The sequence below is a fragment of the Dipodomys ordii genome, unplaced genomic scaffold (genome assembly GCF_000151885.1).
Source record: "Dipodomys ordii isolate 6190 unplaced genomic scaffold, Dord_2.0 Scaffold7, whole genome shotgun sequence".
Taxonomy (NCBI): Eukaryota; Metazoa; Chordata; class Mammalia; order Rodentia; family Heteromyidae; genus Dipodomys; species Dipodomys ordii.
In genome coordinates, this window is record NW_012267223.1 from 19,231,331 (window position 1) to 19,241,203 (window position 9,873).

A 9,873-nucleotide genomic window follows, 5' to 3' on the forward strand; every position below is an offset into this window, starting at 1 on the left:
ATGACAGAACTTGGGCCCGGTAGGACTTTCTGCACCCAGAGGACCCAGCACCCACCCCGGGGCCTGCAGTGGACCCGTCTGCCTGGGAGTGGAGTGGGCTTGGAAGTTGGTCCCCTATGTGGCAAAGGGTGTGGGCCCCAAGCAGCTGTGGATTTGGGACTGGGGTGACCTGAACGAGCTCTCCTTCCTTCCCAACCCTGTTGTCAGTTGCAGGAACCTTCCCTCTACACCATCAAGGCTGTCTTCATCCTAGATCATGATGGGCACCGCCTCCTGGCCAAGGTAATTCCCCATCCCTGCAGATACAAGACACACAGCCCCAAGAACGGCGCCCAGCCGGCTGCCCAGCCGCAGGAGAGACTGGCTTCTGGGATGCTGAGCAGCCTGGCTCAGCTGGAGCCTGGCGGTGGGAAGCTTCAGGACTTGAACTCAGGGCCTGGGCCCTCTCCTTGAGCTGTGTTTGCTCAAGGCTAGCACTCTACCTGCACCACTTCTGGCTTTTTCTGTGTATGTGGTACTAAGGAATCGAACTCTGGGCTTCATGCATGCTAGGTGAGCACTCTACCACTAAGCCACATTTCCAGCCTGACCTCTACTTTTGTATTGCAGCTTCATAAACACAGAGGACTTAGGGGAAGGATTTATAACCACATAAGACTTGAGAAACCATATAATTAATCCAACTCCCTAATTTCCCAGATGCAGAAAATGAGGTGGAGAGAAGCCAAGTGAATAATCTGTGCCTAATGTCATAGATCCAAACTTAAGGTTTTACCAGTGCTAGGGAAGGAAATCAGGGCCTTGGACATGGTGGGCAAGTATTCTACCAATGACCTATGTCCCCAAGCCTTCTTTCTTTTCAGAATTTCCACTCTGCATCTCAGTTTGGCCTTGATCTCTCAATACTCCTGCCTCCAAAGGTGCTGGGGTTACAAATGTATGGCACCATGCCCGGCTCAAACTCAGGGTTTTGATTTGAAGCCCAGGGTAGCTTTCATTGGATTTCATTCCTGTTATCTGGTATCTATCCTAGTGAACATGCCCTTGGTAAACTAAGCTAAGATAATCCAAAACTAAATTTCTACTGTGGACACAATTTACCATAGCTATGCTCTATTACAGCATCTAAATTCGCTAGGAAATGCATTTGGGGGAGGATGGAACGTCTTTATAACAGCCAAATGAGCTTGCTTACCATGGCAAGGGCAAGTGAGGAAACTGCTGATTTGCCTATAGATTACTAAATAGCAAATCTGTAGCTAGAAAGTTGAGAGCTGAGGTAAACATACCTTACCCTAGTAGATAGCCATAGGTAGATCAGTAGTGCCAGAACCTCCAGAGGCCTTCTCTCAAGTTACAGATTAAGAAAACTTTCAGCTGGGTGCTGGTAGCTCATGCCTGTAATTCTAGCTCCTCAGGAGCCTGAGATCTGAGGATCATGGTTCAAGCAGGAAGAGTCCATGAGACTCTTATCTCCAATAAACCACTCAGAAAACTTGAAGTGGCTTAAGTGGTAGAGCGCTAGCCTTGAGCTGAGGGACAGAGCCCAGGCCTAGAGTTCAACTGAAAAGAAAATGTTTCAGCTGGACACTCATGTCTCCTGCCTGTAATCCTAACTACTTAGGAGGCTAAGACTGGAGGATTGTGGTTTAAAGCTAGCCCAGGCAGGAAAGTCCTATGAGAGTGTTATTTCCAATTAACCACCAGAAAACCAGTGCTCAAAGTGATAGAGCACTAACCTTTGACAAAAAAAGAGCTCAGGAAAAAAAAAAAAAAAAAAAGAGCTCAGGGACAGCACCCAGTCCCCACTCAGACAAAATTAAAGAAAAGGAAAAAAAAAATCAAGGGGCTCGAAAACCAACTCCATTATTTCCCCACTTTTTTTGGGGGGGGCAGTCCAGTCATGGGGCCTGAACTCTGGGCCTGGGTGCTGTCCCTCAGCTCTTCAGCTCAAGGCTAACGCTCTACCACTTGAGCCACAGCGCCACTTCCGGCTTCTTTTTTTCTGCTTATGTGGTGCTGAGGAATCGAACCCAGGGCCTTGAGCATGCAAGGCAAGAATTCTACCCCTGAGCCACCTTCCCAGTCCTATGTCCCCACTTTTGTCTGACTATCTTGGCTTAGAATTTGTAGCATCAGAATAGCATCAGGGCTTGGCCAGTACCCACTGTTTCCTGCCACCCCTCAACCTCCTGGAAGAACTAGGCTTTGAGGAATGGCTTCTGTCTCTTCTTGTCTTCCTCACAGTATTATGATGACATGTTCCCTTCCATAAAAGAGCAGATGAACTTTGAGAAAAATGTCTTCAACAAGACCAGCCGGACAGAGAGTAAGTCTCCACCTCTTTCTGCACTAGAACTTGGAGTCAGCCCCCAGCATCTGTCATCTTCTCCATCTGGACACATCTGTCCCCATGGCCATCCACACCCACACGCCATCCTTCCCTTCTGAGGCTCTTTGTCTTCTTCACAGCTGTTTTCCACTGACTTTGTCAGGAGACCTTCATGGCCATCTTGCTCTCCTCCCACCTCAGCACAAGCCAACCCTGTCCTGACTAAGAAGGCCAACTATTTTGTGACTCTCACTAGTTTCTGGGTCCCTGAGTACTGCCTATGGCAGAGAATGGGCCAGAGGTCAGCCCTGAACTGTGTTCATTGACTCCTCCAGCAGGAGGAGGCCTACCCCTAGAGCCAGGGGTAGGAGCAAGAACACAGAATGACTGGTCTGTCAAGGGTTCCTGGAGAGGGTTGCATGACAGGCGGTGGCTGAGGCCAGACGTGAGAACTCCTCTGTTTCTAGGTGAGATCGCATTTTTCGGGGGCACAACGGTTGTCTACAAGAGCAGCATTGACCTCTTCCTGTATGTGGTGGGCTCCTCTCAGGAGAATGAGGTGAATTGGGGAGACGGGACTAATGTGGGGGGGGGCTCTCCTGGGAGAAAGAGTTGGAGTTTGAGGTGGAGATGGGGTCTGGAGGTTCATCACTGGTGCCTCTACTCTAGGCTCTGGGAGTGGGGAGGGTCCTTGTGATGGTAAAGGATCTTTTTTGGCCATCTGTGATGCCCCAATGGTTCCTTGGGAACCAGAAATAAAAGTCATTGCACCCTCTTCAGGAAGCCATTATTTTTTAAAATCAATCAATCAATTAATTAATTTTTGCTCATGGGGCTGGAACTCTGGGTCTGGGTGCTGTCCCTGAGCTCTTCAGCTCAAGGCGAGCGCTCTACCACTTGAGCCACAGTACCACTTCTGGCTTTTTCTGCTTATGTGGTGCTGAGGATTTGAGCGCAGGGCCTCATGCATGCTAGGCAAACACTCTACCATTGAGCCATCTTCCCAGCTCAGTAGCTATTGATTCTTTTTTGATGTTGTTGTTGTTTGTTGTGGGACTTGAACTCTGGGCCTGGGTGCTGTCTGTGTGCTCTTTAGCTCAAGGCGAGCACTCTACCGCTTGAGCCATAGCACCACTTCCAGTTTTCTAGTGGTTTATTGGAGTCTCACAGACTTTCCTGCCAGGCTGGCTTTGAACCATGATCCTTAGATCTCTGCCTCCTGAGTAGCTAGGATTACAGGCATGAGCCACTGGCGCCCGGCTCAGCTATTGATTTTTTTTAATATTTTATTGTAAAGATACTATACAGAGGGTTACAGTTACATGAGCAAGGTAATGAGTACACTTCCTATTGAGCATTGTTACCCCCTCCATTGTTTTCACCCTACCATCCAGCTATTGATTCTTAACCAGAGGGGGAGAGACTCTGTCCTCAGCCAGAGCTGGGAAAGTTCCCTCTCTGGTTGAAAGCGTGTTTGGCTTCTAGTCCCAGTTCCCTCTGACAAGGGAGGACCCCCCCCCATGGTCCACATGGGTGGGCTCTTTGTTCATCTGAATTTCAGTTCTTTTCTTTTCCTTCTCCCACACCGGCCTTCCCCAGCTGATGCTCATGTCTGTTCTCACCTGCCTGTTTGAGTCTCTGAGTCACATGTTAAGGTAAGAGAATTTTCTGACTCCCAAGACCCAGGCTTCAGGCCTTGGTCATCCCAGAGACAGAGTTTTCCCACATTCTTCCTGAAATCTCCACAAGCCCCAACTGGAACCAGAGCACCCTCCTCCAAAGCCCCTGTCCTTCACTTAGCTTCTGTGTGACAACCACGTCAAGGTGGCACACAGCACATAAATAATTAGTGTGTGTGTGTGTGTGCACGCGCATGCACACCAGTAGTAGGGTTTGACCTCAGGGCCTGGGCACTGTTCCTGAGCTTTTTGCTCAAAGCTAGCACTTACCAATTGACCTACAGCTCCACATCTGGATTTTTGGTGGACAGTTGGAGATAAGGGTCTCATGGACTTTGCTGCCAGGCTGGCTTTAACCCTCAGTCCTCAGATCTCATCCTCCTAAGTAGCTAGGATCACAGGTGTGAGCTACCAGTCCTGACATAATCATGTCTTCAGACATAGTTACCTGTGGTCACATTATTACTATCATAACAGTTGCAAACTCATGGTTTTGGTTTTTGGAGGGAATGGGGGATCAGATCCTTATATAGCTCAGGATGGCCTTGAGCTCACAATCAACCATTTTGAGTAGTGTGTGGTTTTCCTTATATCCTCCCTTTATTATCTGTTCTCTATTCCAGTGAACATAGCCTGGGAAAAAGCAGTCTAGGCTAATCCTAGACCTGTCCTGTGTTCAGGAGGCCTGTGCTAGCCTCTACCCTTACTTCCCTTTGCCCTCTCCTTCCCCAGTCCTTGGGAAGGGTGGTAGTAAAGCAGTCTCGGCCAACAGGGATTCTGCCTCACCTAGACAGGACTTGGTTCTTCCTGGTCTTGGGGAGGCTCAGGAGCTTATCTGCCTTCAGGAAGAATGTGGAGAAGCGCTGGTTGCTGGAAAACATGGATGGAGCCTTCTTGGTGCTGGACGAGATTGTGGATGGAGGGTAAGGAGGGGATGGGGAGAAGAGGGGCTGGTCAGAGATACTTAGAGCCGAGGGCACCTTTGTGAGTGGAGTCAAAATAGCTTCTAGTACATTGTGCCAAATCTCCTTCCTAACCCCACCTCACAGTGTGTGTGTGTGTGTGTGTGTGTGTGTGTATGCGCGCCAGCACTGGGGCTTGATCTCAGGGCCTGTGTTCTGTCCCTTACCTCTTTTTTTTTTTTTGCTCAAGGTTGGCACTCAACCACTTGAGCCACACCTCTGCTTCTGACTTTTGGGTGGTGAATTGGGGATAAGAACCTCACTGACTCTCCTGCCCCAGGCTGGCTTTGAGCTGTGATCTTCAGATCTCAGCTTTCTGAGTAGCTAGGTATCAAACCACGGGGCACCTGAGCTGCTCCACAGTGGCCCACAGTGTGATGTGGGGAAGCAGCAGAGCTCAGGGCCCGCTGTGGTGAGGTAGGGCCCTCAGGGGGAAGGTTTCCCTGGAGGGAGATCCTACAGCATAAATTGAAGGGGGCGTGGGTGCGCTGGGAGAGGAAGCAGGGGTTGGGTCCTGTCACCAATTGTTTCTGTGATTTTTTTCCCTCTCCTCTTGTAGTGTGATTCTAGAGAGTGATCCCCAACAAGTGATCCAGAAAATAAATTTTAGGGTAAGTCTTCCTGTGCCCTCACCATTCCCATCTCCTCCAGGTTTCCTGTCCATCCCATCCTCCCTGCCCACTCTGTCCACCCTGAACACAGACTCAGCTGTCTCAGCCTTGAGATGGGGCACTTGGGTGGTGTGGATAGAATCTCCCTGTCTGGGGGCTGGGAAGGTGGCTCAGTGGTAGAGCGCTTGCCTTGCATGCATGAGGCCCTGGGTTCGATTCCTCAGCACCACATAAACAGATAAAGCTGGAAGTGGGCACTGTGGCTCAAGTGGTAGGGTGCTAGCCTTGAGCTGAAGAGCTGAGGGACAGCGCCCAGGCCCAGAGTTCAGGCCCCACAACCGGACCACCACCCCCCCAAAAAAAAGAATCTCCCTGTCTGGTTCGGTCCTCTTATATCTGGATGGTGCCTTTTTCTAACTCTATTCTGTGCCACCCCCTCTCCCTTCATGCATGTGGAAGGATCCCAGGATCACTAAGTGATGATCTAGATGCCGTTCTGGGTTGAGCTAACCTAAACCCCACACCCCTAAGCCCCACACACTGGCCTGAACCCACCTTTTGAATCTGTTTCCTCACAGGCAGATGATAGCAGCCTGACTGAACAGAGTGTGGCCCAGGTAGGTCTCCTGGACTCACCTTAACTAGAGAAAGAGATAAGAAGAGAGCTCGGGGCTGAGAATGTGGCTTAGGGGCAGAGTACATACCTAACATGAATGAAGCCCTGGGTTCGATTCCTCAGTACCACATAAACAGGAAAAAGCTAGAAGTGGTGCTATGGCTCAAGTGGTAGAGTGCTAGCCTTGAGCAAAAGAAGCTTAGGGACAGTGCCCAGGCCCTGAGTTCAAGCCCCAGGACTGGCAAAAATATAAAGAAGGGGAAGGAGATAAAAAGAGCACTGTCTAGAGATAACCAAGTGTCTGAGAAATCAGGGGTCTGGGAGAGAGGAAGTGAGTCCTTAATAAACCATGGCTCCGACAGTCACTGGAGGTGGGGATTTGGGTGCTGATGGATGGGCGAGTGGTTGAGTGGGAGTGGGTGATTACCCCCTCACTTGAAGTCCTGGCCACGTCTAGTTGGATTGAATCTGAAATGAACTTCCTACCCTGGAGAAAGGTGGGTCACGTGTCCCCCAAAGCTTCTTCTAACCTAGAAAGATACCAGTGCATTTGACTCAGCCAGATGCTGGTGGCTCAGACCTGTCATCCTAGCTACTCAGGAGACTGAGATCTGAGGGTCATGGTTCAAAGCCAGAACAGGCCGAAAAATCTGAGACTCTTATCTCCATTTAACTAGCAAAAAGCCAGTAGCTCAAGTAGTAGGGTGACAACTTTTGAATGAAAAAGCTAAGCAAGATCACAAGGCCCTGAGTTCAAGCCCCAGTACTGGTATAGAAAAAGAAAATTGCCTCCATACTCCTGCCCTCCACTTTAGGGTTCATGGTGGGATTGTTAAGGGTCTCCCCAGCCCATGATAGTTCTGACTTTCCTACACACCATTTGCTGCTTGTGCCTTAGTGACCTGGCTGTGGAAAAGTTGGCCTCTGCCACGCTTCTGTTCCTGTGGAAAGGCCGGAAGTGGGGGGTACTGGCTCTGTGGCTAGATTGCCTCCCCATGAACAAACCACCTGCTATTCAAGCCAAACTACCCAGCTTTCTGTCCCATGGCATGTCCGTCTCAGCACACTAATCCTGCGTCTGTGGAGGGAGCATCATTCCCTGATACTAACCACTCCTCTCAGTATGATCCTGCTGAAATGGGCCTGTGCCATCTGGTGGGGAGCCCTGGGCATGGCACCATGCTCCCACTCTCTGCTTCTCCAAGCCCTGCTGGAGTGAAGGTAGTCACATGACAGTTTTCAGGGCCCAAAGAAGTTGAGGAGTAAAGAACAGAGCAGATAAGAACACAAGTACTAGGACAGGTGGGGTAGCATATGCCTATAATCTCAGATACTTGGGACTGAGACAGGGGGATGGAAAGTTTGATGTCCACAGAGACTATATAGTAAATTAAGGACAGCCTGGACAACTTAGAAAGCTACTGTCTCAGTTGGGTGCCAGCGGTTCATCCCTGTAATCTTAGCTACTCAGGAGGCTGAGATCTGAGGATTGCAGTTCAAAGCCAGCCCAGGCAAGAAGAACCATAACACTCTTATTGCCAATTAACCACCAGAAAACCAGAAGTGGTGCTGTGGCTCAAGTGGTAGAGCACTTGCCTTGAGCTGAAGAGCTCAGGGCCAGCTGCCCAGGCCCAGAGATCAAGCCTCATGACAAAAAAAAAAGCTGAGGATGTGGCTCAGGAGCAGAATGCTTGACCAAGATGCACAGACCCAGGGTTCAATCCTAGAACGGTCAGGCTCTCATGAGAGTCATCTTGTCAGGGAACATCTTCCACCTAAAGCTGGGCAACCTAGCGTAAGTTACTTAGCCTCTCTGGGCCCTTCCTACTCCCACCACGGTAGCCTTGCTGAGATGGGCCTGTGCTGTCTAGTGGGGAGCCAGGATAGAGCCCTCATAGAGTTACTGTCAGAATTACATGAGCTAGTGGTGTGTGGAAGGATGCTAGCAAGTCATCTATGCTCAGGAAATAACCATTACTACTTATCCAAAGGGGTAAAGAGTGACGACATCACTTGTTTAGTGGAAGCTGAGGATGGGTTCCTATGGAAGTTAGATTCCCCTCTGGGAAATCCCCCCCCCCCACTGTCCCCAAAGATAGAAAAGGAGGATGCAGGAGGATAGGAAATGGGAGTGGCCCTGCTTTGTGAAGGAATGAGCTCTAATAGTTGAATGGACAATCTGAGACAGACACTGGGTACCCCCCCCACGGTGCATGGGCATCCTGTCTGCACAGTGGTACAGACTGGCTACACACCAGCTTGTGACAGGTTTCTTCACGGGATGTAGGAGAGCGCAGGTTCTGGCTGGCCACCCTTTGCCAGCTGTGCCACATCAGCAGTGGTTGGATGTTCTGCCAAAAACCAAAGCCAGAGCTGGGGGGTTGATGACATGCTAGGTGTCTAAACATAGGCAGAGTCCAACCTGGGCCCAGCCTTTGCCCAGACGTGGCAGTGTGGGCAGGAACTCCTACAGTATGGCATGCCATGGGGGAGGCTAGGGCCACCGACACACCCAGGGCTTCTAGAACACAGGAACCACAGCTGGGCAGGCTTGGGCCTGAAGTGGGAGCTGACGGTATCTCCCTGGCCCGCCCCTTTCAGCCCTGCGGTCTTCCCTATTTAAGGCAGACAGAGACTAGCTCCTGCCACCTAGTGGTCAGGGCTGGTAGGAGCACCTGGCCATCCTACAGATCTTCCTCGCTTCCAGTAAAGGCATTTGACATTCTCAATTTTCTCACTGCGTCCTCCCCCCACCCCCTCCCTACCTCAGGTTCTTCAGTCTGCCAAGGAACAGATTAAGTGGTCGTTACTGAAATGAAGGCTGTGGAGTCAAAGCTTCCTTTCCCCATCCTGGCAAAAGCTTCCTGAAGACCCCAAGGGAGAGGAGAAACCCCTCTGCCTTCCCAGGCGCCTCCCAGAACGGATCCCTGGGGTTTCAGGCCAGGGATGCTGGGAAACCAAGGTTGGTCTGGCTCTGTTTCTGCTCAGAGCCCTGGCTTGCCCCTGAGGCCATGGGAACACAGCTAAGCCGTCTGCACCCAGACTTTCAGAGTTCCTGGGCCATGGCCCTAATAAACCTGCTTCTCTCTGCCAAAGTCTCCTTTCCTGGCCTGGGAAGTGGAGGGGGGGGGGTGCAGAAGGGGTGGAGATTGGCTCTTTTATTTTTTAATTTAAAAAACCTTTTTTTTGCTGGTGGTGGGCTTGAACTCTGGGCCTGGGCGCTGTCGCTCAGCTCTTCAGCTCAAGGCTGGCCCTCTACCACTTGAGCCACAGCACCACTTCTGGCTCTTTCTGTTTTACGTGGTGCTGAGGAATCGAACCCAGGGCCTCATGCATGCGAGGCAAGCGCTCTACCACTGAGCCACCTTCCCAGCCCATGGATTGGCTTTCTCCTCTTCAGGACACTCAGTGTGGGAAGGGGTAAACCTGTGTGTGATTGGGAAGAGGACAGTGATACCCAAAAGTTCCACCTGTGGTGGGGAGGGCTGGTATGGAATAACGGTGACAGGAGGGACACCTATTTCCAGGAAAAGGCAAGCAAAAGCGGATACCCCGGTTGTGTGTGTTCGGGACGGCTGGGCGGGGGACTCCTTGAGTCATGTTTTCCATTCCTAGGCTCCAGAAGCGAAGGGAGCAAGGCTTGCACTACAACCTCGCTGGCAGGGACCGCCGT

General features: G+C 50.9%; 1 protein-coding gene across 1 annotated transcript; it reads left to right on the plus strand.

The window, feature by feature from the left end:
* Nucleotides 1-9,275, plus strand: Copz2 (coatomer protein complex, subunit zeta 2). Its single transcript, XM_013036827.1, has 9 exons — nt 1-19; nt 179-282; nt 2,248-2,329; nt 2,800-2,891; nt 3,932-3,987; nt 4,857-4,934; nt 5,533-5,584; nt 6,163-6,201; nt 8,971-9,275. The coding sequence occupies exons 1-9, from the start codon at nt 1-3 to the stop codon at nt 9,016-9,018; spliced, it is 570 nt and encodes a 189-aa protein (XP_012892281.1). The 3' UTR covers nt 9,019-9,275.
* The last annotated feature ends 598 nt before the right edge of the window (nt 9,276-9,873 follow it).

What these genes read in the sequence shown, in the direction of transcription:
- Copz2 (XM_013036827.1), top strand. An exon ending in TCTCTGAGTCACATGTTAAG is followed by an intron (nt 3,988 to 4,856) that starts GTAAGAGAATTT and finishes ATCTGCCTTCAG; the next exon opens with GAAGAATGTGGAGAAGCGCT. An exon ending in CTGAACAGAGTGTGGCCCAG is followed by an intron (nt 6,202 to 8,970) that starts GTAGGTCTCCTG and finishes TCCCTACCTCAG; the next exon opens with GTTCTTCAGTCTGCCAAGGA.